The 27714-nt window shown below is 53.3% G+C and overlaps 2 protein-coding genes across 3 annotated transcripts in view; one reads left to right on the top strand and one right to left on the bottom strand.

Moving 5' to 3' along the window:
* Myh11 (myosin heavy chain 11) overlaps positions 1-6160 on the top strand; it is an 88243-nt gene extending 82083 nt beyond the window's left edge. The window contains 2 exon segments of the mRNA XM_048790066.1: positions 9-148; positions 5508-6160. Of these exon segments, the coding sequence (XP_048646023.1) occupies positions 9-148; positions 5508-5640 (273 nt within the window). The 3' untranslated portion in view covers positions 5641-6160.
* The window catches only part of Nde1 (nudE neurodevelopment protein 1), a 34194-nt gene extending 6888 nt beyond the window's left edge, over positions 1-27306 (bottom strand). The window contains exons 1-9 of one of the 2 annotated variants that reach the window (XM_015491100.2): positions 27152-27306; positions 26829-26953; positions 25715-25868; positions 21158-21306; positions 14285-14421; positions 12287-12466; positions 10781-10872; positions 9579-9730; positions 8316-8433 (exon numbers count right to left, since the gene is read on the bottom strand). In XM_015491100.2, coding sequence (XP_015346586.1) covers positions 8343-8433; positions 9579-9730; positions 10781-10872; positions 12287-12466; positions 14285-14421; positions 21158-21306; positions 25715-25868; positions 26829-26953; positions 27152-27154 — 1083 coding nt within the window. In that variant the 5' untranslated portion in view covers positions 27155-27306 and the 3' untranslated portion in view covers positions 8316-8342. Of the gene's footprint in view, positions 1-8315; positions 8434-8481; positions 8507-9578; positions 9731-10780; positions 10873-12286; positions 12467-14284; positions 14422-21157; positions 21307-25714; positions 25869-26828; positions 26954-27151 lie in introns of those variants that run through there. The other variant, XM_015491101.2, reaches the window with a different exon arrangement.
* Between the last annotated feature and the right edge of the window lie 408 nt (positions 27307-27714).

The following is a 27714-nucleotide window of genomic DNA, read 5'->3' as shown; positions in this document are numbered from 1 at the left end:
TGTATAAGAGACAGCAGCTGGAGGAGGCGGAGGAGGAGTCCCAGCGCGTCAACGCCAACCGCAGGAAGCTGCAGCGGGAGCTGGACGAGGCCACGGAGAGCAACGAGGCCATGGGCCGCGAGGTGTCCGCGCTCAAGAGCAAGCTCAGGTGAGCGGCCCTGGGGGCCACAGGACACCAACGAGGGCCAGGCACTGAGGCCCAGAGCAGAGCAGGCGACCGTGGGAGTGTGCCCATCTCCTTCAGAGCCTGCGTCCACGGCCAGAGGAACCGCCTCCTCCCTGGGCCTCCTCCGCACCTGCATCCTCCGTTTTGCACTGGACCCTTCTCTGCAGGGCTCCTCCCCGCACCATGGCAACCAACTATCTCCCGAGGGCGCTGGGGTGCAGTCATGCTCAGCTGAGAGCCTCTGCACACCCCTGGTCCTCAGGGCCACCTCCACTCAGAGGTCTTGGCTCAGGGCCCCGGCTCTCCCCCACACCACGTGTGCTCTGAGCTCTCAGCACTCGGGTCAGCTCCGGCACCTTCCCCATCCTGCCAGCCAGCCCAGGCCTCCGGGTTTGGCCACCAGACATCGTGTGGTTCAGGGCCACCTGGCTTTAGCTGTCGCCCTGGGGTCTTCACCCATTCACGGCCCCCGCACAACCCGCCCTTCTGCCTTCTCCACAGCTGCAGCGCAAAGGGGCCCAAGGAAAGCACCCGTCCCCACTGCGTGCTCTGACCCCCATGCTTGCCCTCTCACACAACCCCCACCCCATGGCCTTACTTCCTGTTTCACTAAAAACAGAAACGACCCTGAGACCACCACCAGCTTCCCCCTCTGTCCACCCTATGCCTGTGCTCATTCCCTCCACCTTTCCTCCACTTCTGGGCCTAACTGCCCGGCCCCCCGCCCAGGCCCAGGCCTCCTTAAACTCGACCCTCATTTGCTCAGGTGCCCTGAAGTCTCACCTTGCCCTGCTGCAGAGCTTCCCTCTGGTTAGCAGCAGGAGAAAACCAAGTCCCACTTCTGCCACCCCTTACCACGACACTCCCTGTGGACACAGTGCTGGTGGCCCTGCGTCTTTCCCAAGGCCTGGCCAGGGCTGCCTCCGGCCCTCACCCACCTATGGGACAGATAAGGCAAGAGGAGTGATGAGCTTTCTCTCTTGGCCTCCCCTGCCTGTCCCCCTCTCAGAACTTGCCCGCCACTAGGCGGCCCTGGGGCCATCTTGGTTCTCATCTCTTTCCATCCATGGTGATCTCAGCTGGTCTTGTCCCTTGGGAATTTCCATCTTCAGCTAATAACTTTGTATCCAGTCCCCCTTGAACTTCCCCCTCAGCTGTCCTGAGGGCCGTTCCCCCACGCAGCCCCTGCAGTGAACCCACCCCTCACTCGGACTGCTCACCGCGGGGTCGTGGTTCTCCTCTCCCTACATCCTACACCACCCTGTCGGAACAGCTCCTCAACTTCCTTCAAGCGTTCTCGCCACCGTCCCCCTCGTCTAGATCACAGGCTCCCGCTGTGGTCACCCAGGGACCTCCCGCTCCCACTGATCCTGACTTCCCAACACAGCAGCCCAGGGATCTGGGCTAAGTGAAGCCAGAACCCCTCCTCCTGGGCCCAGCCGTCCTCAGCCACCACCCCCCTTTACAGTGTCTGATCCCACTGACCCCACGTGACCTCTGCCAGTAGGTGACCCTCATCTTCACACACTGCCTTGGGGACTTTGCAGTGGCTGCCTCCTCTCTGGGCCTGCTCTTTGCCCAGCTTTTTGCCAGGATGCCTCCCTCCCTGGTCCTTACCCAGCCCCACTGCTTTCCTAGCTCCTTGGTCATCTTGTGTCCATCTCCTGGGCCGGCGGGCCCATGAGCAGAGTTTCATCTGCCCTCCCCAGGACAGCATTGGGCACCCAAGAAACCTCCAGTCACTGAGCCCTAAAGGCCCCCTTTGTCATTTACCTGAGCCTCTTGCCACCTGCATTAATGTTGTTTGAAAGTAGCCATTTTAAACATTCACCTCTTTGCAACTAAACCAGCATCACCATCCTAACAGGTCACAAAGCTAAACACAGTGAAGTCGAAGCAGTTGTGGTCACCCAGAAGGCCTCCTCTTGGCGGCTACAAGGAGTAACACACATGAGCAGCAGACTTGAGCAGTGCGAGGGGACGCCCTTCTCTCTGCAGTTCAGCTAGTCCAGAGCAGGCCCAGGAGCCCCCACACATGAGCCAAGGCTTCAAGGAGGCCCCAGTCCCTGCAAGATGAGGGCTTGTGGGTCTCGGTTAGATGGAACAGAATCTAGACCCAACTTTCTGGGTATAGCAGGGGCTCGGAAGCAGGGTCCAGGGGGTCAGTGGAGGAGAGCTGTGCTCCCACCACGTCCCCCCCGACACCCAGATTATGCCATGGAGAAGCTAGGCTGAGCCAGGGGCACACAGCCACTCCTGGCTTGTCTCTGCTCCTTTCTGGGGGGCTCAGTGATTCTTTGAGCCTGGGCAGAACCCCCGGCGCTAACTCTTCTTGGGTAGGACCGGCCAGTTTGCACACACAACAGGCCACCTCTGCTCAGTCTGTGGGGATGGGGAGTAAACACAAACTCGGGCCCTAGGTCCCATTGTGCCGGTGGCAAGCCCCACCAGCTCCTTGGCGAACAAGGAATTTCAGAGCCATCTGTTTCATCAGGTAAATCTTCACACCAGCCCTCTGTAGCCTGACCCAACACTGATACTTGCCACAGTGCTGGCCACCTCTGACCCAAACTGCACCGCCTCCCTTCTGCCTGGAGGTGTCTATGGTAACAAAGTGCCAGTCAGGGGGAAGCCAGCCAAGGCTCCCTTTCCTGAATAGGTGTGCAGTGACAGATTCGCTGGCAGTCCCCAAATACAGCTCTGCAGGACAGAAGTTTTCTAACTTAAAACACTGCTAGTGCTTGAGGTGCCACCCTCTCGCAGAGCTCCAGGTGCCTCTAGTGACCATAACCCTCTCAACCCGGCTCCTTCCTGCTAACCACTGGGGACTCTCTCTCTCTTTTCAGAGGGGCCCCCCCACAGGAAGCCTCGCAGTGACCACCAGGTATCAAGCCTCTGGCTGCAGCCCCTGTGTGTTCTGCTGTGTCCTTCCTGCCCGTGTCTCACCCCCCACACAGCCCCCCCCCCCGCCTTTTTTAAGTCCTGGCCAATTTCTGTGGGATTCCTACAAAATCTGAAAGTTCGGGTAACTTAGCGTCTCTTATGAAGCCCGAGAGCCTCAGGCCAAGTGGACCTCCCCTCCGGAGTGGCTTTCCTTCCTCCCCGGCAGTGCTTTGGCAGTGACACAGCACATCTGAGTCCCAGGGGGTCCTGAGAGACTGTGCTCACGTTGCTTGGGTTCCTCTTACCTGGGTGCTGACCCTTGCACAGTGACCACACCCCATTAAGTGAACAGGATGTTAGGCTCTGGGTCTGGCCCTGGAGAATGGAAGTAGCTTGAATTGGTCACACAGCAGGAGTGACAAAGCACAGTTCCTGGTGACCATGGCCCGGACTTGTCCCTCACAATTCAGCTTTCACAAACATGTGCGAAGGGCACAGCGCTCGCTGCCACGTCCTGGCAGGGCTTCGTCTGGCTGCCACCTGTACCTCTGGCACACGGGGTGGGACCCAGCCATAGAAGCCTCACAGGCGCGAGTTCAAGGCCCTGGGGATGGACGCCCCACCCGAGGAGCACAGGGACCCTTCTGACGAGTGTGCAGAGGCCCCTGCTTCTCTGGGATTTTAACTTTTCCACACTGTGAAGTTGGACCGTAGGGGCCCAAGTCCTCTTCTCGCCCCACTGAGAGGCCAGACAGGCCCCAGCTGGTGTCCACCTTTTCTTGTGGAAAATCTCAGCTTTGCTATGGCTACCGCATACTTAAGAGCTTCCGAGTAGGACCACCTGCTAGCAGGAAGTGGGGTCCCTGCAGGTAGCTGGGGTGTCTGCTCTGGGGAGGCTCTTAGAACAGAATCTAAGTTCTCCAGGATGAGGAGACCCCTACTTCCTGTGATAGAGTCGTCTAGGGCTTGAAGCCAAGTCCCGGGGCAGGGATCTGCTTCCAAGATGGAGGATTCCGACTCCTGTAGCCCACAGACTCCCCCCCCCACTCCCCCGGCACGAGGGGACTTGAGCCCCTAGCCAGGTCAGACACCATTTCCCAGGCTGGTCCATGGGGCTCGGAGCAGGGAGGGCCCCAGAGCAGCAGCACTGGAGCCACCAATGGCCATCTCTCCACCCTGGTCTTCAGGACCTTCTCTTGCTAAAGAGGAACCGGGGTCGGGGAGGTCACATTCAGAAAGGGTGCACAGTGCATCCTCTAACGTAGCTGGAGGTCTAGAAGCTTCCTCTGAAGCTGTCCTAGGAGGCTTTAGTTGGCCGGGGCTCTGATTGCTCATCTCGGGGACCCCACCCTCAGACGCCAGAAGGCTGGTGTTGGGATTCCCCGCTCAGCGATCACGAACCTTGTTTACGCACGCCCCCAAGTCTCACCTGAGTCCGTTGTCCCCTGGCCTAGAGAATGGGTAAGGGCTCAGCCCGTGGCCACTCCGTCCAGCGCTGAGCAGGTCTTTGGTTGTCAAAAGCCTGCTTTCTGAGAGGTCCTAAAATGAGGTAAGGCCTGTTCTGCAACCCAGGTCAGACAGGTGGCTGGGCCTGCACACTCGGGTTTCCGTCACGCAGCAACGGTTCACTGCAGGTGGCAGACGTCCCCCTCCCCCCCAAAGCCTCTTCACACAAGCAGTCCTCCTTGGGAAACCAGCGTGGGCCTGGAGCATGACTCGGGTGCATGACTCGGGCGCACGGCAGGCCCAGGGAAGAGGGGACAGGAGGGGTCCTGCCCACTGGGGCTCAAGGCCACCTTGGACTAACTGCTTCTCTACAAATGTTCGTTGAGCACCTCTCTTGTGCCCTGCATGGTATATACCACAGTGAGCAAAACAGGCATCCCACACACCGTCCCCGTGTGGGGACTCAACCAGGAGTCTCCAATCCAGCAGGGCACCGTCTTGCCCTGCAGCCAGGGGGCACCCCTCTGCACCCCGACTTGTTTCCTTCTCACTGCCCTTGGTGTCCACTTCTAAAACCTTTCAATGGACACCCCCATTTTTCTTTCGGAAGTACAGAGGGTGGCAGGTGGAGGAGGACTCAGCATGGTCCCCTCCTTCCCAGCTGCCCTCCTGGGCCTGGATAACCACAAGGGGACTCACTACCCACCCCACCTTTTACCCCTCTCCTCCTATCCAAGTTCAAGACCACAGCAGACCAGAGCCCTGGGGTCATCGAATGACCAGGCTCGATGGCTTTAAAGCAGATCATCTCTCTTTGAAAAGAATCTCCTGACCCCCTCTCAGCTTCGAATGGTAACTGAGCAGACCCCAGACTCAGCTGCTGCCCTGAGCCTGGCGGAGGGGTCTCATTGTGTCCAGGCCCAGTGCTTGGTCTCTGCCCCTGATGAACACCTCTTCCGACCTCGAGAGGATTGCTTTACCACAGAGAAACGTTTCTTATTAAAATCCACAGGCGGGGAAACGAGACCTCGTTTGTTCCTGCCAGGAGGTCTGGAGGCCGCAGGGTCATAGAAAACGCAGACGGATCTGAGGAGGAGCTGGACGCCCGTGATGCAGACTTCAACGGAACCAAGGCCAGTGAATAGACTCAGAGTTCTGCACGAGGGCCGCAGGGGGATCGCCAGACTTACCACCAACCAGCAGACTCTGAGCCCTTCCCAGCGTCAGAATCACCGACACCCCACACCAACCAGGGAAGAAAGCTCCCCCTGCCATCAGGGTGTGGATTCGGCTTTTAGGACCCCAGGAGAAAAGCCCCAGACGAGACACAGGAACGGCCCTCACATCGCTGGACCGGGCAAGTGTCAAGTTTTAAGAAAAGCCATAGTGACCAGTCACCAGCGCCTTTGTTCACATGAAATGGGGAGAAAGCTGCCATCCCGGGCGCCCCTGCCCCCGACCCTGTCTGCTCCCAGCTCGACCCCAACCTGCGGACCCCTCCACCTTCCGGAGTCCAGCCTTGTTTGAGAATTCTCCCCCTCTCCTGGCGGCCACACTTGACACACACAGTTCACCACAAGCCCAGTGCCTTCCATAGCCACGTGAAGCCAACACTGTACCTTGACTGTACTGCCACTGTCACCAATAAAAGGTTATAAATCACGAGCACAGGGTCGGCTTTTCTGTTGAGCATCGGTTTGGTTTTTTACAGAGCAAAGAAATGGGGCAGGGGCAGGGGGCAGCCTCACTCAATCCTCACAGTGACCCAACAGGGTGGTAACTCCCCCAAAAATGGGGACACTGAGGCCTAGGGAGGAGAGACCGGTGGCCCCAGGTCCCATGGCTGGCAAGAGGCAGCGAGATGCAGTGTGAGGCTGTCTGAGGAGGGAGGTGGCCCGGGATCCAGGAGGGCTCTGCCCCTGCCCTGGACCAGGACCAGGGAGACTATCCTCACTGATCAGAACCCACGAGAACCTACTGGTTGTGCATCCTTGATCCAAACCCCCAAATCCTTTTTAGCACCAGCATGACAACAGAAGTAGAAGCTCCAAGCGTGACCCCAGGTGAGGTCCCAGGCACAACGCGGGTGCATGGGAGCACCACCTTCAGGCTGTGTGTGGAAGGCCTATGCGAAATATGGTGTTTGGGGTTTTTTTGGTAGACTTGGATCCATCCCCAACATACCTCATTTCTATCTGCAAGTATCCCAATTTTTTTAAAGACCAACATCCAAAACACTTCTGGTCCCAAGCATCTTGAATAGGGGATGTTCAGCCGTAACATGGCAAATACAAGATTTCTTTGATGTTTTTAAAGTTGACTATAAGACTGTCCTCTGCCCATCAGGGGAGTAGTTGACCGTCTCAGTAAATATCTTAGCCTTTGTGGCTCCGGGCTCTGACGCACAGCTTTTTTTTTTTTTTAAACCCTTAAAAGCATCAAGACCTTCTTGGCAGGTTGGTCCTACAGAGCCCAGGGCCCTTCCCTTCTTCCAGTGCTAACTTCTCTCACACCAACGATACCACAGACCGACACAGAGCGGGGAGAGGTGAGGACAGGAACCCGGAACCTCAGCAGCACACCGGGTCCTAATACCCTTGAAGGGGGGCCCAGGCGTCGCCCAGCATTCCCAGCAGGCTGACCTGCAGGGAAATTTTTAAAAAGCAGTTTTTTTTTTTTCCATATTTTGTGACTTGGTTAAAAAAAAAAAGTTTCCACAAGCTCACAAGCCAACGTGGAGGCAGATACCACGAGGCACGAACCAGCTGCACATGGGTCCCTCTTGATTTTATTGTTCTTTTAAAAAAATCAAAGTCCATCTTTTACTGACACAGGTTAGGATGCTTTCGGGGACAAAATCCAGCACGGAGGCTGAATCCCCTGAACTCGGGCAGCACTCGAGAAGCCGTCTTCATCCCAAGGTTATTCGGCTGGGCAGGAAAGCGGGCCACCAGGCTGGGCGCAGTTCCCGTGGCTGGGTGTGCCTTCCACCCATGTCTGAAGGCGGGCGTGCATCGCGGCCGGCAGAGCAGACTCGCCTCGACCCGGGATCCCACGGCGGGTCTCCTCCCACCACAGGCGCACTGCGACCTCGAGCTCCTTTCTCATTTGAAGGCCACCCTGGCTATCTTACGATGACCTCACGTTTCCAAGTCCTGTTCTCAGGGCTGTGTCACTGCAGCCACTCCACCCCAAGGTCTCCATGCAGATGTCCACACGAGGGCAGAGGACTCAGGAAGACCAGGATGAGCATTTACCAGAGGACAGACTTCCCACTGACCCTGACCCACCTGAGAATGACTCTGAAAGTCGTCTAACCTCAGTGAGAGGCAGGCGACTGCCCCAGAGGCCCGGGGCACGGTTTGAAAAGGCACATGTGTCCTCCGTTCTCCACTCCTGGACGCAGGCTCAGGGCTGATTTCAGGGCACTGTGAGGCCCGGGAGGGTCTGTCCGTGAAGACAGCTCCAGGGGACAGGGCCGGGGAGGCGAGCCCAGGGGAGCGCAGCGCCCCCGTGGGGGAACCCAAACACAAGAAGCACCGCTCAGGGCCACGGGGACTCAGGCACTGACATGGGGGCGCCTCATCACCCACAGTCTCACACTTCTCAGGGGCCCACTTTGTCCCTGCCTCTGGGATGTGCACACTGACAATGACGCTAGGGACAGAGACATCATTTCATGGGGATGACACCAGGGCCCCAGGTGACAGCCTTGGTCCTTGGTTTGGGCCATGCAGCACCAGCAAACCACGGTGACTGCTGGCTCCCATTTCTCAAACTAACACCAAAAGCCTATTGGGCAGGGGACGTGGCGACGCACCCTCCGGCGGGCTCCAGCTCTGGGCTCCTAGAACAACAGCTTGACCACCCCCGGGGCGGGCGGCGGCGGCGAGGAGGACCGTGAGGGCGGCTTCCCGAGGTCCAGGCGTTTTCCCAACCTTCAGACAGAGCAAGCCAGAGTCAGATGACAGGACAGAGGTGACACGGCGGCTAACAGGGGCCTAGAAGGACCTAAGAATGTCAAGAGAGGGAGCACGTCTCACGGGGTCTCGATACTCCCCCGCCCCGTGATGAAGAACAGACACTGGCCACCTGGCTCTCGTGTCCTCAAGCCGTCTCTCAGAAGACGCCTGAAAACACCCGCTTCTCACCTGTCGATTAAAGTGTGTGTGCGTTGGGGGGGGGCACTGGGACCTGAACCCAGGGCTTGCATCCCATAAGCTAAAACTCCAGCCCCCAAATTTAAAATGTGCAGAAGTAAAAATTAAATTTTAAAACAAATCTGTGCAGGGCGCAGTGGTGCACGCCTGTCATCCCAGTGGCTCAGGAGGCTGAGGCAAGAGGATCGTGAGTTCAAAGCCAGCCTCAGCAACGGTGCAGCACTAAGCAACTCAATGAGACCCTGTCTCTAAATACAAAATAGGGCTGGGAGTGTGGCTCAGTGGTCAAGTGCCCCTGAGTTCAATGCCCAGTACCCACCGCCCCTGCCAGCGCCCCTCCCTGAAAAACAAATCTGCTTCTAGATGTCTAAGTGCATGCCACAGAAACCCACTGAGCTTCCTGCCAGGTGCCTGCCACCTGCCAGGTTCATATGGGGAGGACCAGATTTACATCCAGGAGGACGGTGGTTCCTCCTGGGGAACTCCTGTGTCTGGAGGTGGCCCTGGTTTTCTTCAGGCAAGAAAATCTGTGAGGCTGCTGGAGGTCAGACTGGGCCTCTCTCCAGGACTCTAGCCTGGCCAGAGCGCAGTCAGTTCCCTCAGATTCCTGAAGGTGCTACGGGCTTAGAAGTAAGAAAATCCTCTGAGAGAAGCAGAACAAGCTCACAGGACAAGGGACCCTCATAGGACATTCCCAGGGCGTGACCCCACGCTGGGGCTGCAGAATCAAATTATAGCAATGGCCCCCTTTGTGGCCATTTGCTCAAACCAGAGGTCACCTCGTTCGGTCTCAAGGAAAAGGAGGGCAAGGTCCACTGAGATGATCCTACAACTCAGAAGAGGGGGCAATGGGTGGGGTTGGCGTCTCCCACCCGGAGCACACGGAGGCCCACCCTACCTAGAGCACAGCAAAAGCTACTGACCCTTTATCACTCAGAGGTCCGCCGCTGCTGCTGGTCCGTCTGTCCCCGCCGTCTCTGTTCTTGCTCCCCCGCCCTGAGGCAGGGCCGCCTGTCCGGTTTGGGGACTGGTCATACACGAAGTTCCGGCAGGAGGCGAGTTTGGACTCCAGTGCCTGGAGAGAAGTGAACTTTCATCTCTCAGGGCAGGAACACCCCTCTCACCCACAGAGAGGATGAAACGGTGGTTCCTGAACGGTGCTGCGCTGGAATTCCCAGGGGCGGGCCAGAGGAACCCAAGTAGCTCTAAGACTTAGAACCTCTTGCCCCAGATACCCAGGAGCTTCCTGGAGAATCGCTAACTGCTTTATTGTCCAACTCTGCCCATAGGAACATGAACTCAGCTTCCAGCTGGACACTCTTCTGTTGACCTCATGGAGCCTGCACAGAGTGGCAGGAGGGTTCCACAGGGACTTGAACTTGCAGTGGAGAGACCCTGAGGAAACCGAAGGGCAGTGAGAGCTCCCTGGGCCTCTTTGTATTCTAACTGGGCTAAATATTCAGAGACCTGCTAATGCAACAGAAAGAGAGGCCAAAGCCACGGCCAAAGGAAGGAGTGGCCAGCTTCTGGGAAGCTGTAGCCACCAACACACACACGTGCTGCTCAGTGACTAGCCGGCAGGACTGAAGTCACAAGGCCTCTCGGGCACCTTCTTTAAAAATGAAAGAAACAGGGCTGCAGCTGCGGCTCAGGGGTAGAGCACTTGCCTCCCATGCCTGAGGCCCTGGGTTCGATCCTCAGCACCACATAAAAATAAAGATACTGTGTGTCCAGCTACAACTAAGAAAATATTCTAAAAAGAAATGAAAGAAACAACTACCAAGATTCCCTGTGCTATGGCTTAAGCACAATAGAATCCCTCCCTGTAATGAATGTAAAACCTGGAAGGACAAGTTCTTAAGAGGTCCATTAAACTCCCTGAGAAACCAAGGAGAGAAAGCCATTTACAAATGGCCCTCAGTTTTTTCATAGTAAGAAAAAAAAAAAAAAATCAGCCTGAATTGAAGGGGAAAATGGTTCAAGGAAAATAAAGATACACCCTGGGCGAGGTGAGAGGGAAGGCCGGCTCGGGGCTCGGGGCTCTGGCAACTGCCACAGGAGAAGCCGACCTGCTCAGGGATGGACCAGCCACAGGGGAGAGGGCCTGGTGTGTGCAGGGCCTTACCCCTACTTTCCGAAGCAGGTCCCCCACGATGTTGAGGGCTGAAATCCGGGCTGCAGGTGTGAGGGGGGTCCCACTGTTGGAGTTGTCCAGACCTGGGTGTGCAAAGAGAAGTGCGTGTCACACACCAGCCTTCAGACCTGGGTGTGCAAAGAGAAGCGTGTGTCACACACCAGCCTTCACCCGTGTTCTGACACGTCCAGATCTGAGGCAGTGGGGGCGGGAGGGAAGCGGCTGCCTTCTCTCTGACCAGGAGGTAGCTGAGTGATGTGCCGAGACCTGCTGACGACTGACTCTGCTCCTTGTGAAGACCCCACCGAGCACCTATGTTCACACGTTCATTTTGTCGAAGTCCTCTTGAAACCCTAGGAGTCCACACAGCCAGCCCCGGCACCTGTTCCAGGCAGCTAGCTCTCACATTAGCTGTGTAAATGTGACATTTACACAGGAAGCGAGTCGGAGCACAAAGCACTCTGCTCGGCAGAGACCCCTCCCCAAAGTGGCTCCGTGGACCAGCCGCTCCTGGGTGCTGGTCAGAAAGGCAAAGTCACCCAGACCAGCCAAACCTGAGGTGCCCGTGGAGGAGACTTCAACTCATCCCCAGGAGTCCTGCTCAGGACTCCTGGAAGAGAGGGAAAGTGCTCCAGGCAGGACTCTAGGACCCTCCCCCACCTCTTCGACGCCAGGGGACGAGTTATGGGCCCTGGAGCCAGCCTGCCTGGGTTCCCACCCCAACTCTGCCATTGACTTCCGAAGGATGCCGGGCAGCTCTGGGACGCAGGGCCTCGGTCTCCACTCTCTCCAGATGGGGATAGCTCTGACATCAAGGGCCCAAGGCGAGTACAGTGAGGCCACACGCAGAGCCCTTCAAGCTCGATGGCCAGCAGACCTGTCCTTTGGTCCTGGCTGTCTGTGGCCTGATCAGGGTGTCCCAGCTGAGCACTCAGCACGGGGCAGAATTCAAACCTCTCTGGTCCTGCCGCTCAGCACAGTTTCCTGGGTCCCCTTGGGATGGAGGAGCTGCTGGTCCCACGAGGCTTTGACTTTCGAGCTGGGGGCCTCACTGAGTGGCCCCCGCCAGCCTCAAGCCCGATTCTCTTGCCTCAGCTTCCCAAGCTGCTGGGGTCACAGGCCCAGCCCACAAGGCTTTGTGTCCACGATGCTTTTCACACTTCTTTATTGGTCATTCAACTGGGGGATTTCATATTTGAAAAGGTCTCTGGTGAAGAATGGCCACATCTGCGGGACGGAGCCCACTTCCTATGGCAGGAGTGAGCAGTGGGTGCCCCTCTAGATAGGGTTTCTGTCCTTCACCACGGACCCCGCCACTCCCTACTGCCTCACATCCTGGACACTCCCCTCATTCACCACAGTGCCCTGGCATGCCGAGTGCCCCAGACTGCCCCTGCCGTCCAGCCCGGCCCAAGTCCCCTCACCCAGGACCCACCCAGGTTCTCAGTGGGCCAAGCTGCGTGAAACCACCACCCTGCGGATCCCCCGTTGCCTCACCACGTTTGAACGTCCCCGGTGTGTTTAGGCCGGAGCTGGGTCCTCGATGTGCTATGGGCGTGGACGGCACGGAGCCCGTGGCCTGCACGGCTGTGTCTGTCCTCTCAGCTTCGGCCGAGCTGGGCATGGGCGTCCTGGGCTTCTCCTGCTTCTGCTGCACAGCCAGCTCCTGCCGCAAATCTGCACCAGGAGAAGAATCCAGAAATGGGAGTCCTGCTTTGGGGTGGGGGGGGTGGGGGGGTGGCCCACAAGGAGAGGGGAGAAAACTCCAGGAGGAAGCCCCAGGTGGAGGGAGACCCTCGCGACCCTGCCGAGCAGCTTGGCCAACTATGTGATCTGGTTTCTGAGTTAAAAAAAAAAAAAAAAGGTTTAAAAATGTTTAAAACTGCGGTAGCGACACGTTACGTCTTTTATTGTTAAAGAAATTCAACGCAGCAGTGCACACAGGGTCCCAGTGCAATGAGGGTGTGCGTTCCCCCAGAAGCACTGCTCCCCGCCCAATGCCCCGTGACTCCTGAGTGGTGCCAACACTTGGGACATCTTCTCAACCCTTTTCTTCTGGGTTGTAGCATCGTTCCCCTTTTATATTTAAAACCCTCCAGTGTTTTACTGGTGCATCACAACCACACACAACAGTGGGAGTCACTGTCACACACTCTACAGGCACACAATGCGACGTACACTTTGGTCAATATGGCTCCTCAGTATTTCCCCGCCCCCTGGTCCCTCCCCTCTGCTGGTGTCCCTTCAATTTTCACGAGATTCCCCCCAACCATTCTTTTCCTTTTTCCTTTCGAATTTCCACATATGAGAGAAAGTACAAGACCCTTGACTTTCTGAGTTTCACAGAACACTCTCAAGTTCCATCCATTTTCCTGCAAAGGACATTCATTCTTTTTTTATGGCTGAATAAAACTCCATTGTGTATTTATACCACTTTTTTTTTTTCATCCATTCATCTAAAACGGGGGATTACATATTTGGAAAGAAGGTCTCTGGTGAAGAATGGCCACATCTGTGTCATGAGCCCACACTCCTTGTGGGAGGAGTGAGCTGCCCCTCTAGATAGGGTTTCTGTCCTTCTCCAGAGACCCCGCCACTCCCTACTGCCTCTAACCCTTGTTTCATTTTAACAAATGTCTAACGTTCCATAAACCATACCTAAGTAATATTTTCAGCCACTTCATGATGGTGTAGCAGTTACTACAGTTGACATTCCTTATTCCAGAATGCTGGGACCAGAAGTGCTTCAGATTTTGTAGTTTTTTCCAAATTTGGAAAATATTTACATAGATTTCACTGGCTGAACATCCCTAATCTGAAAATCTGAACTGGTTCAAAACCTAAAACTTCAGTGGTACTTTTTAAATGTAACAGTTGGGGTTTTTCGTTGTTCTCTTAAATCCCCTACCTACTTACTACATATCAGAAATCAAATCAATCTTATAAACAACTAGGACTTCAAAAAAAGTCATCCTGGACGTCTCATGAATGCACGCAGTGGTGAGTCCAAAAGCCTTAAGTCAGGAACCGCCACACTCACGCGGACGAGGTTCAGAGTTCTAAGTCACATGAGGCCATTCCACCAGGAGGAAACTCTTGTGCTCCTACTGAGGTCCAAGCCAGCTTGGCTTGGCTCCTGTGTCGATTACGGACTAAGAAGCATCTTTCCTGAAATGAATTCTGCTGCCGAGGCAAAACCCCAAAGCAAGCCCTTAATCTGTGAACCCTAAAGCTATTTCTGTGAATACCGAAGGGGGGGGGTTTACAGATGATCCCTAAACACTGAGGGCAGCTGACAATTCTGAGGTTGGAGAGGGACCAAGGCAAGGGACTGCCCAGGGTGGTCCCGGTCCTCTGCCTGGCTAACTGGGTGCAGAGAGGGGAACGGGTCTCCAGGGAAGGCAGCGCTGGGCAAGGCCAGGGGACAGGTACTGTCAGGGAGGAAGAGAGGACCACACCCGTGAAGTTGCAGGACAAGGCCCAGGCCCTCCTGACCTCTGGCTTCGTCCTTCAGCCGCTGGACGGACTCTAGAAGGTTCTCCTTCTCATCAAGTTCACTTTCCAGGAAGGCGTTTCTTTCAATAGCTTGATTCAGGCGCTGCTCAAAGTCTTCCAGAGACATGATGGTGGCTCTAGATAAGAGAAAAGCAAAGCTGTCCAGGAGGGCAAGGGGCAGCGTCCACCGGTACCTACAGACCCAGGAGACACTGCAGGTCAGATATACCTGGGCCCAAGTCCCAGCACTGGGCTTCCTACATGCCAGACTGGGATAGGTCCCTTAGCCTCAGGGACCCAAGCCACAGACCTAGGCAGGTCCTTTAGCCTCAGGGGCTCAGGCTGCTGACTGAGGAATGGGAGTCACCCAGGAGCACAGAGGTGAGTAAGGCACTGTGCACACTGCCCCAGCAACCAGCCAGGGCCTCAGCAGAGGACATGACCCACCCAGTCCCTGGTGAGTAGCCAGCTCCGCCTTCTCCTGGAAGTTCACAATGCAAACTAGTACAGAGAACTGCCTAATAAACACTGATGCAATTCAGCAACACTCGTTTAAACAGGCAGAAGAGACAGCGCAATTACTTTAGAAAGCTCTGAAGGCCCAGCCCAGGCCAGCTGCCCTGCCAACAATCCCTGTGAACAGAGAGGACGTCACCCTGCGGCACAGCAGTGAGGGGGCTGAGAAGGGCCGTAATGGAGGGAAGAGTTTGGCTCTGGCAAGCTTCTTTCTCTGGGTCTCCGCTTCCTCGCGTGTGAAGCAGGCATGGCAGTGGTGTCCCCAGGTAAGAGCTGGGGGATAAAAGAAGACGAAGAGCACCCGCAGGGGCGCCACACCAAGCGCCAGTGATTTTGTCTTTGCGGTGCTGGGGAAGAAGCCCAGGGCCTCACGCACACTAGGCAAGCGCTCTCCCCCCAGAGACTTTTATTTGTGACCTGTGTTGGTCTCCAGAGGGCCTTTACCGCCCTGCTAACTATAGTCCCTGGTGGCTGGAAACACGCTTGGCATGAACCAGGAACCGACACCAAGCTTCTCCATGGAGGCCTGAGTGTCCTTGTCCCTTTGCCTGCAAAGCAAGCTGGGATTCCTTCCCTCCTTCAACGTCTACCTGGAGTCACATTCGTACCCACCCTGGGAGAGTCTTTGGAAGAAGTGGGATAATTCACCAGAAGAGGCTAATTCAAAACAACAAAAGGATCGCACCCAGGAGCACAAGAACCAGTTAAAATGCCCTCACACGACCATGAACGTCGCACATCTAGGAATCCTGTGACAACGAACACCCAAGGACACAAGACGCCGAGGAAACACAGACGTGCAGTTCGTGAAGCGGAGGACCCAGTATCAGGAAGGAGCTCATGACAAACCTGCTACCATTTTCACAAAGACACAGGACTGGGGCGGAAGACTTGAAAGATCACGTGATAATGAAACAAGAACGGCTGGAGAGCGGTTGGGGTGTCGCCCCCTGGTGAGGCCCCAGGTTCAGTCCTCGGGGAGCTGGCCCTAGCAGGGAGAAGACATGCTACCCTAGAGCCTCAGTACTGAATGACGGCAGGTCCTGGTGAGAAGGACAGGCAGCCCGGGGGGACTTCAGATCCAGAGGTAGAGGCAAAAATAACCACGGCACATGGTCCAGCAGCACCACACACCCTGGGGGAAGATGGCCAGTTCAGGTCTAGGCTTAGGCGGCCGCCTGGAAAAGGGGGGTTGGATTCCAAACTCTTGGTGCAGCCCAAGATAAATGCCATCGGCGTCAGAAACTTAAACTCAGTATTTGCTCCAAATCGAGTATTTGGCTTCTGGAACGACGGAGAACTGAAGACCTCAGCGGCGTTCCTGCCATTTTTGCTCTAGCGTCCGCAGTCTTGTGACGTGCGTGACCAGCACGATGGCACTGGTCACATGGTGCCTTGGGCCGCTACTTCTTTACTGATAATACTGGCAAGCCACGTCCTTCAGAGTCACTGTGACTACTGCAGAATTTGCTTTCCAATAAAAGGTCAGCATCCTGATGATAACCCAAGTTAAAATTACCTCCTGGGCTCTACATGTTGAGATTCTACCTGTCGACTGATCAATTATAAGTGTATTTACTAGAAGAGTAAAATGTGCAAGGATTAACGGCTGGAAGCTGCTACTGTCGTGTACTGTTAAGAGCTTGAAGAGAGTCAGATAGGGAAACGGTTTTCCGGAAAACAACAGATTTATCAGATAAAAACACGCAGGTGATAAGATCAATCCATTTTAATTTCTGTGGAAATTTTTGGTGTCTTAACGCTTATGTATGAAATAAAATAACTTTTAAGGGTTGTATTTAAATTTAGCGTCTTCTAGTGAGGCCCCCAGTCTTTCAACCCATCCTTGCCCAAGGTCCCCTCCCCCGTGGAAGGTGAATCACTACTTGTACAGGTGTGCAGCATCAGGACAGGAAGGACCGCCGATGGTGCTGAAAAGTGCCGTTGCTGCAACAGAATGTCCTGTTTCCCAAATGGGACTGTTCAACGTTCATAATAAAATCTTCACGTTACAGTTCCTGTGAAACAACAAAGCTTGGCATTCTAGAGATTCATCAGTCCCGTCATGGTGCCTTGGGCCGCTACTTCTTCACTGAGAGAGAAGAGGAGGGACAAAGAAAGGAAGGAGAAAAAATGCCAGAAGAAAAGCGGCTAAGTGGCGCCAGGACTGAGCAAGGAGCAGGGCTACGCGGAAGCCAAAAGCCGACGCACCAGTAAAGACACCACGGGCAAAGCCGGGGACCAGGGCCAGCTCCCAACACTTCCAACTCATATCAGGTATATAAGAACATCCTGAGAATAATGAAAAGCAAACAACAACAACAAAAAACCCACCAACCAAAGACATAGCTGGAGCTGGAGCTCGCTGGTAGATGGCTGCCCAGCACGAGGGAGGCCCTGGTCTGACCCCCAGGACAGTCCAGAGTAAGGGAAATGACATAGTTCTGCAGTATATGAAAAGAAACTCAAAGTCACTTACGATTCAGAAATCAGCCTGTTTCTCACCTCTTAGGAAGAAATCCTAAGCTTGAAAACTACTGTGAAGCTATTTCTAAAACAGCCATTCATACACATCCAGTCATTTCCACCCAAATCTCATTGATCAAAGCAAGTCACATGGCCACGCCCAGTCAAAGGGTAGGGAAGTACCTTCCACTCAAGGCAAGGTGTGCTAGAGAGAGGTAAGGAGACCCAGCAGGGATGCTGGGGACCTACGCTGGACCCAGCAGATGGAGAATAACCCAGCCAAAATCACAAATGCATATATCCTCAGAAACACCAGTTTAGCTCCTGGGACTTTATTCTACAGTCTGTATCTGTGAGTAGTCATTTGACACAGCAGTGCTTATCACTGTAAAAGACCAAAAATTCAAGAGCGATATCCATCCACTGGGGACTCGGTAAATAAATTACTATGGCATCCTACCACATGATACCAACTGTCCATACATATGTAATATTCTACTTGGGGGGAAAAGAACAAAGAATACTTGTGTCCTACAACAATAGACCTCCAAGATTCTGAAGATCTATCGATCTATCTCCAAGATTCTCCAATGCGTAACAGCACGTGCACCTCGCTCTTCTATGGGTTAGATAGAGAAAGGAGATAAGACGAATGTCGATTTTTATTGACTTGAATTTGCATTAAAAAAAAATTGAACTACTCCTTTGTCTATCGTTTCTGAACTGTGTGATGCACTACCTGTTGGGGGAGGACCATCAATGGTCCCAATTCCTCTTCCCTCTCTGCACCCACACTCTTTGATGCAGCATGGCCATGTAACTTGCTGTGACCAGCCATACGGGGGTGGAAATGACAGCATGCCAGTAGCTTGCCAACAGTCGAATGTGGCTTTGCCTACTACAAAGCCACAGTGCTCAAGTCCCCAGGGTATTGGTGGAGCCATTCACAAACGGTATATTGGACCAAACGGAGAATCCAGAATTAGACCCCAGGATGTAAGGGAGATTAACATAACATCAGCTTCAAATCAGGGTGGGGGAAAGACGGGGTGTTTATTAAACAGCACCATAAAAACGGGTTATCCACCTAAAGAAAATAAGGTTGATCCCATATCTCATCCTAGATATAAAAAATAAACTCTAGGTGAATTAAGGCAGTAAATGTAAGAAAATAAACAATAAAAAGATTTTGTAAAAAGAGAAAGAGAGGAAACGAAGCTATAAAAGGAGATATAACTGATGACCTGGAAATGGAAAATATTTGTATGGAAAATGATGGACAGGGGCTGGGGATGTGGCTAAAGCGGTAGTGCGCTCGCCTGGCATGTGTGCGGCCCGGGTTCGATCCTCAGCACCACATACCAGCAAAGATGTTGTGTCCGCCAAGAACTAAAAAATAAATATTTAAAAAAAAAGAAATTTTCTCTCTCAAAAAAAAAAAAAAAAGATGGACAAAAGTCAGACAAAAATGATTATTTTGGGCCAGGCAACAGTGGCTCATACCCGATAATCCTAGCAAGGTCAAGGAGGCTGAGGCAGGAGGATCACAAGTTCAAGGCTAGCCCCAGAAATGTAGCAAGACTCTGTCTCAAGATGAAATATAAAGGGCTGGGAATGTAGCTTAGTGGTTAGGCACCCCAGGGGTTCAATCCCTGGTGCCAAATAAAAAAAGAAGAAAAAGATTATTCTGGAAAAATACAATTTTTCAATAAAGGACAAAAGGTTAGCACCAAAAATGAACAAAGAACTCTTACAAATTGACAAGAAAGGAGGTCCCACTTCTGATAATAATGAGCCAGTTGGTATCAGACTAAGCCTCCTACAGATTGCAACTATAAACGCTGGGGAAAATGTGCAAAAACAACTATCTGAAGGCACTGGCAGAAGCAGAAGGAAGCCAATACTTGGGAGAAGGGAACAGCACTGGGGAACATGACCCATTTCCAAGCTTCAGACCTAAGGCCCCACAAGAGAAATCCAGCCACAGGAGAAAGCCTCGAATGCTGCCCACACACTCTCGCCACCTCTCTGGCGGACCCCTAAACCGCATGTGCAGGAGGCAAACTCAGAGCACCCAGTAAGGCTTTAAAAAAAAAACAAAAAAACCAAAATAGATCTCAGTTACTGCCCAGACGGGAGACAGTTTGGAATGTAAATTCAGCCAAGTTATACTTGAAAAAACAGACCAAAGAACAAAATAATAACAGTAAGAAAATTCCACCTAATATGTGAATCACGATGTCCAAAATATTACCCAGAATTACTAGACTTGTAAAATGCAAGAAAAATGTGATCCAACTCAGGAGAAAAGGCAATCACTGGAAAGCAAACCTGATACAACCCAGATGTTGGAAACAGCAGAAAAGGATTTTAAAATAGATATTGTAACTATGCTCAAGGATGCACAGGAAGAAATCTCAGTAGAGGAATAGAAATTATATCTATACACATACGAATCAAATGAAAGTTCTTGATGTGAAAACATAATACATCTAAAATCAAACATTATTTGATACAGTTTAATAGCAGATTAGAGAAGGGAACTCTGTGAACTTGAAACTAGAATAATAAAACTGTGCAACTTGAGAAGCCAAGACAAAGAACTTAAAAATCTCACACACACACACACACACACACACACAGAGCGAGGTGCCTTCTAGTCCACCCTGAACACCACGAAACAGAATCTGAGAGCAGCCAGAAGGCAGCACTTCACACTTGGGCAGTAACGTAGGAATGATCCAACTGTGATCAGAAACGGAGGCCAAGACAATGAAATCACCTAGAGGTGCTAGTCGAAAACACAAAACCAAAGTCCTAGTCAGAACCCACACCTAGTGAAAACACCCTTCGTGGATGAAGGCAAAGATATTTTCGGATAGAAGCTACGCCACCAGAAACCCTAAGGACGTTCTTAAAGCTGGAGGGGTGTGGAGTCGGATGGAAACAGCTTCAGGAAGGAATGAAGAGCACCAAGCACCAGACATGATAAATATGTGGGAGACTATTTTTCCATCCTCTTAATTTCTTCATATGACTTTTTAAAGCAAAAGTTATAACAATGTAGTATGAATTCCTCAGCACTCCTGGATGTATCAGCTCTATTCAACAGATTTGTAGATGCAAAAAAAAGGAAGAGATACAATATCAACTTAAGACTGAAAAACTGGAGAAGTGTACAGTCATCCCCAAAGCAACCACTAAAACAGAAGGAACTCTGGAAAAATCAAAGTGCTCCGTATCTCAGTAGGAGTGTGGGCTTCATGAATGGGAGCATTTTTCAAAACTAATTGAATTGTACACTTGAGATCTGCACATTTCACTGTAATTTATATATAAATTATTTAATTGTACATATTTATAGGGGTACAGAATACTTTTAATATTTTTAAAAAGAGTTTTCTTTAAATGAAAAAGTGCCTATAGAGAGAGTAATCATCCCATAAATATTGTGTTCTGCTAAACCACACAACATCAGTTTAGGGAATACTGTTTTGTTAATGTGTTCCTTTCCTGCCTACCTCAGGACCTTAGCACATGCTCATCCTTCTGCCTGGAATGCTTTTACCTCGCTTCCCTTCCTGGATAACGGCTATTCAGGCCTTCAGTCTTGGCCTAAATGGCATTTCCTGTGGGAGGCTTTGCCTGACCGTCTCCCACCAATGGCCAAATTAATTCATCCTATTACAGTCCCCCAGCTCCTGGCCTTCCAGCATTTCTTGCTGTAATTAGCGAGCTCATGCCTGCCTACTGTCCGTTTCCCCCACGAGACCCCAAAGGGCACTGGCTCTGCCCAGTCACTGCCCAGCTCTCTGTGCCTGGTGCCAATGAGCTGGAGTGAAGGGCAGGAGGAAAGCCCCCCCCCCCCCCGTCCTCTCCCTCCCAACGCACCGCTTTGCTCTCTCCAGGTCGTCGTTGACCTGCTCCAGCTCCCGGATGTACTTCTGCAGCTGATCTCTAACGGCTCTGGTCTGCGCCAGGTCGCCCTCCAAGGCGGAGATCTGCCGGTAGCCCTCAGAGTGCTGCAGCTCAAACTTCTCCTAAGGACGAAACCAGAGAGGGTGAGCCACGCCAGTCTGACTTCCTGGCGCCTCCTTCCAACGCTCCTGGGACAGGAGATCCCCTGGGAAGGGCGCTGGTTGGGATCCTGGGAGTGACAGAAGACCCTGGGGACAGGTGGCAGGCATGTCGTGACCTAGTGCTCCAGCCACATGCCAAGTGCTTCCTGCTCCCTCCCACCTCCCACCCCCCCACGGCATGTGGTACCTGCCCACTCCCAAACCTGGTCCCTACAGCCCCCCAACCATTTAAGGTATCCATGGATAGAGGAAGCCTCGCCCAACATGCGTTCTGCACCATCGAGTAGCGGGGACCACCGGTGCTTGTGCATCAGGATGAGAGGAGGGCATCGGGCAAGCAGTGTGACAACGTCCTTTGACCCAGGACAGTCCCCTACAGCACAGGGGAAGTTACGGGAAACTTTTGGGCAAGGAGGGAGGGAGATCAGGAAATGGAAGGAAAATGATCACTAAGTACCAGAGGAAGGTTGGGGTGACTGGCTGGTACTTTCCAAAGTCAGGGAATCACGGGTGCCGTCTCAGGGATGGCTGTGGCCCACTTGGAGCAGTTTACATTTACTGCGTGTTGATCTCAGCGCCAGCCTGAGAAGTGGGGACTGAGGCTCAGTTATACAGCCAGCCCAAACCCACTGGCCGCAGATGACCCAGTCAAGACTGAGCCCGCCACTAGAGCTGGTGGTGTTAAGACGACCCTAGCCAGACACGGTGGCAGATGCCTGTGATCCAGCGACTTGGGAAGCCAAAGCGGAGGGTCACACATTCTCAGCCAGACTCAGCTACTCAGTGAGACCCTGTCTCTAAATAAATAGCACCGGGGTTAGAGCTCAGGGTAGAGGGTCCCGAGTTCAATCCCCAGGACCAAACACGGTGACACTCAGCAGCCCTAAGCCACTTCATTCCAGGTCACCGACGTGCCGCCCATGCTTTCTCCTACTTTTGCTCGTCTTTCAAATTCCTTTCTGCATCAACACAGCCTTCCCACACTTGCTTCTGTATTTTATTTATGTATTTCATCTTGTGGTGCCAGGGATCAGCCCAGGTCCCCCGTGTTAGGCAACGGCTCTACCCCTGAGCGGCACCCTCAGCCCCACCCCCTTCCTGGATTCCACAAACACATGAGAGAAGACACGTCCCACAAGAAAGGCCCAAGGTCCACTGGGAAAGTTGAAAACAAAGGCCAGCTTCTCCTCCACTCGGTCCAGTACACAGAGCTGTTGCTAGACACGGTCCGGATGCGCTGGGGGGTGACATCATGGTGCCCGGGCCGCAGAACAGCCGGTTATTCACAGGGTGGTGACAGGAGGGCACTCCATACCCTCCCGCGGGCCGCCAGGGTCCCTCTGCTGCTCCATCCCTGGCTGTGAGCAGAGCGAGGGCCTGGACAGGCCGAGGCGGCCCGGCCAGTTCCCAGGTGGGGATCTGACTGCCCTGTACCCTTTGCTTGGAGCCGTCTGTCTCTAAGCACGCTGGGGTCCCAGGTCATCACCGCGACTACACTGCAGGTTCCGAGAGGATGCAGGGAGCGGACTTCTCTACCCCCCAGATCCAGATGGTGTCCTCTGAACTGGGGACATGGCAAGCTGTCCTGTCTTGTTGCGCCTTCACTTGGGGCTGATCAGAAGGAGCCGTCAGCTGACGGGGCCTCAATAGCTGCTCTGTCTGATTCCTGCCAGGCGCTGCTTCAGCGCCATGAATGGGCCACTTGTCCAGAAGCCCGTCGCGCGAGCACGTCTCTTAGGTGATGGACAGATGCGTACTGGGGGCAGCGCACTCGTCCTCGGAGATATCCGTTTCCTCCCTGGGAGGCTGTGCGTCTCCCTCCTGCCAGTGGTTGTGCTGAAGAGGGCTTCTGCAGGCTCAGGCTTAAAGCAGCTAATTACTCAGTAACCAAGGGACACTCGGCCTCCAGGGAGTCCCGCGCTCTCCAAACCACAGGGCGGCCTGCAATCCTTCACTCTGTACAGCGTTTGTCCCTGAGTCCTCTCCAAGTTAAGAACCAATGCCACGGGCAGAGAGGTCAGGCTGTCACAGGAGGGAGGGAGGTGGCCCTAATGTAACACAAACAGACCACTGACACTTGGCCCTGGGCACTGGAGGCAGAGGACGGGCAGGCGGGTCTCAGCTCCCTGCTGGTGGCCAGTTCCACTGCTTCTCAGGGGAAGTCAGAGATCCAGATTTTTCTACACACCTTAAATTGGGATGTTAAATATTTTTTAAAAACCTAAAAATAGAACATTTTACTCTTGAGAGGGAAAACTGTAAACAAACATCTGAAGTCTGGTTAATGCGAAGGCAGAACTCAGGGGAAGATGTGCACAATCTGCAGCTGACTTTGAAATGCATCCGAAAATAAGCTGGCAGGGGGGGCAGACACAGAGGAGGCAGGATGGCAAGGCCACGGGAGAGACCAGGAGGCAGACACGCAGATGTCCCCTGGAGAGGTCTCCCCTTGCCGGGTTCTTGGAACCTTTCAAGGTAAATGCTGGGAAAAAGTAAAGGGTCCAGCAAACATCCAGGGCCCGGACGGACCTGTGCGTCGATGGCCAGCCTGGGCTCTCTGGTCTACTGCACCAAGTGGGGACTTCACTGTTTAGCCTCCAAGGTCTTGGGGCCTTTCCGGTCCCTTCTCTGAATCCCCAGGGCATGTGTTGGTCTTGCTTTTTCCCATGCACAGGAAGGCCAGGATTCCACCTGCCACTCACCTTGTCCTCTCTGACACAGGTCCCGGGGAACTTCTCTCACACACCCCAGCCCCTAAGCACCACATTACTGGCTGCACACAGAGACAGACACACACCGCCCCCCCTTCCAACCCCAGCTGAAGTCCCTCTCAGCTCCACATGAAGCCTTCTCCAACCCACGCAGACCTTCCTCGTAGAAGGCTCTCACAGCAGAACGATGGGACAGAGCGCCATCTCCTTAACTGCCCGACATGCCATGCAAGTAGGATTAGGTCAGAATGAACCCCACTATTCGGTAGGCCTAGAATGCACTCATAAAAAAAAAATAATAAAAAAAAAGTTTTTAAGTTATAGATGGGCACAATACTTTATTTATTTATGTGGTGCTGAGGATTGAACCCAGTGCCTCACGCGTGCAAGACAAGTGCTCTACCACTGAGCCACAACCCCAGCCCCTAATAAAAACTTTTAAAAATATGTTTTAAAATGTGTTTGGAGAGAGAGAAGTGGACAGACACGTACAGACATGACAGGGCCCTGCCCCCAAATCACTGAGAAGTGGAATCTCAGAATCGGTGGAGCAGAGCTGGGGTAGACAGGATGGAACTGCCTAGGTCTGCCTGGCGTTTATGACGCCGGCTTGGTGGTCCTGACTGGCAGCCAGGCTGAGAGCCAGTCTCTGGGGCACAGGATGCCCCCCGACGGTCATCTGCTAAATCCTATAGAACGCACAGGAGGCATGGTCTTCACCCGTCAGAGCACTGGCTCCCCGGGCTCAGCCACATCTGGAGAGAATTTTGGCTATTTCAACCCCAGAGATAAGGAGATGCCCGCTGGTACGCGCTGGAGGGAGGCCAGGGTGCCCTTAGACACCCACAATGCACCACGTGGCTCACACATCCAGAGGGCAGCTCTCCCTTCTCCATAGGGACACATCCAAGGCATTCAGCCATGCCCCAGACTTCAGACAGTCTGCGACCCTGTGTGGAGGTGTTTTATCTCACACACACACACCCCTATGATGAGGTTTAACTCATCCCCTTTAAGAAATTAATAACAGTAAAATAGAATAATTATAACAATAAAGCAGAGTAAAAGTTACTCAAAACTATTGTTTATGTCTGGAATTTTCCATATAATACATTCTGAGGTAACTAAAACCATGGAAAGTGAAACTGCAGATAGGGGGTGACCGCAGGGTCTGCACTGGGAAACGTCCCCTAGCGCTCTAATGAGGTACCCGTTCCGCAGGCCTCTGCCCACTAACGACACCCATGAGCCGCAGGTGACCAAGAAGCACTAGAAACGTGTGACTGAGGCATCGAGGGCTGGGTTCCCATTAACTACCTTTTCAACAGCCACCTGTAGCTGGGGGTTACCATCCTGGTCAGCACAACCCCGGGCCTCATGATGATCAGCAACTCTAGTGACCATCCAACATCCAGAAAGAGCTCCCTGCCATGTGCCCTGGGAAATCAGCACAGGGCTCCAGGAAAGGCCTTGGACACGGGTGTGACTTGCTTCCCATAGAGCTCCATCCAACAGGGGCACAGAATGCAGTGACCACCCCTCCCCCAGGCCTGCAGGAGAGGGGACCTGGCCTTGGCCCACACCCCCCAGCGCCCCTCCTCTAGCCCGTCCTTGCTGCAGGCCTGCCCCTGCCTGAGCACACCTCGCCCAGCCCTCACCTTGACCGTCTCCAGCTCCAAGCGCAGGCGGTTGTTCTCTGACAACAGGTCCCGGTTCCTGGACTCGATCTGTTGCAGCTGTGTCTCCAACTCAGCTTCATATTCTCGGCTTCCCTCTTGGAATTCTCGAAGTTCCTCCTGCGTATTCTCTGCCCTGCAGCAGAATCGCCCAAAGTCAAATCATAATTTACTGAGCACCTAGTATGTGCTGCACTGTGCCCGTCACTGCGGGACACGGATCACCTCTTCACTGACAGTACTTCCATTTTACACAAAAGATGTGGTTTAGACAAGATGAGTAACTTGTCTAACCATCACACAAGAAATCAAACAGAATTGGGAACTAACTCCCATGTACCCGACTCAAAGCCATTTCTTAACAAACTCACCATTCGCTCAGTCAGTCAGCATATACCAACATGTAGCAAGTATACTTGGGATTTTGTATCCTCTGCAGATTTATTTCATCCTCTGCAGATTTATTACATACATTATTTCATACATGTATCTCCACCATAGGCCTGTCCCCAGCCTATCCCAAAAGTCTGTCTGGCTTCTCAATCCTTAAAATTCAAGAGACTTGTTCCCTTCAAAACCAAACCTGAATAAACTTTAAATCAAACTAAGAAATGAGAGGGACTGGAACAAGACCTCACGTGGAGATCCTAAGAGTCCAACAAGGACAAGCACTGGACTCACACACACAGCTCCAGACGTGCCCACTGAACGTTGGCTTCCGATTTTAAAATCTGCCAACAACCTGTTTTGTTAGGCACAGGGGAAAGTTCTTTTCTAAAAACCCCATTTATAACTGAGTGCAACGGCATCCAGGAACTGGCTGTGGGTCACAGCGGCCCGAGTTTCCACCCTCGCAGGTGGCGGAGCGGTCAGGCACAGCCCTGCAGCTGATTCCAGCTCTGGGCCTCGCCGGCAGTGACCCTGGGCAGGAGGCTGCCTTCCCTGAGGCTCTCTTCATCTATAAAACAGGCGACAGCAGCTCCTTCAGGGGGCACTTCTGAGGGTAAGGTGGGCCCTTCACGGGGCAGGTGCATAACGGGCCAGCAATAAGAACTCTCCCAGGAGCAGGAGGCCAGCTGGGCTCTGCAGGACTCACCTCTGCTTGTAGGTCATGGCCAGGTCTTTCCAGTAGCTCGCTTCTTCCTCCTCGGAGCCAAAAGTCTTTCCCGAGTCTTCCATGGTAGAAACGGGGAAGGGATCACACTTCCTGGGGCATGGTGTCTAGGAGAGAAGGTTTCAAAGTGACGGCCCGTATTTGGGTCATCTTTAACAACAATGACAAATTCTTGAAGTTGATTCTGGATTAAGTGATAAAATATTGCTCCCAAACAGAAACTAAATCCAAGCAAAAAACAGCCCAGCTGTCACATTCCACAGGTTAAGATTGATTCACTCCATGAATCTTTACTGAGCACCTACCATAGGACCCAGATAGCCACACAGAATGTCCGCAAGACCCCCGCTTCCCCTCAGGGGGCCGTGTACGTGGAGATGTAAGGTACCATCCGTGGTGAGTGCAAGAACACAGGCACAGGACACCGTCACGTGACACGGACGTCTCTGTAGAGCACACACGTTGGTGTGTTTGGACACACTCAGGATCAGAGAAACCGCCACCACAGTGAAAATGAGAAGTATTTCTGCAGTGACCAGGATGCTTGGGGAGGGAGTCCCCAACTCAACCTGAGTCAGGAGGGGGACCTCCCAGGACAGGTGATGCCTGAGCAGCAGGTGAAAGAATATGACAGGCAAAGGTGGAGGAGGAAGAGGACACGAAACATCAGGAGAGAAAGTCGGTTGCGGGGCACTGAGGTAGTCAGGGAGGCTGAGGTTGGAGGCCAGAAGGATTAAAACAGAGGAGCTAAACCAGTGGGTTTTTTTTTTTTTTTAATATTTATTTTTCAGTTTTCGGTGGACACAACATCTTTAATTTATTTTTATGTGGTGCTGAAGATCGAACCCAGTGCCCCGCGCACGCCAGG

This window comes from Marmota marmota, unplaced genomic scaffold (assembly GCF_001458135.2).
Source record: "Marmota marmota marmota unplaced genomic scaffold, marMar, whole genome shotgun sequence".
Lineage (NCBI taxonomy): Eukaryota > Metazoa > Chordata > Mammalia > Rodentia > Sciuridae > Marmota > Marmota marmota.
This window is presented reverse-complemented; position numbering and strand designations above follow the sequence as displayed.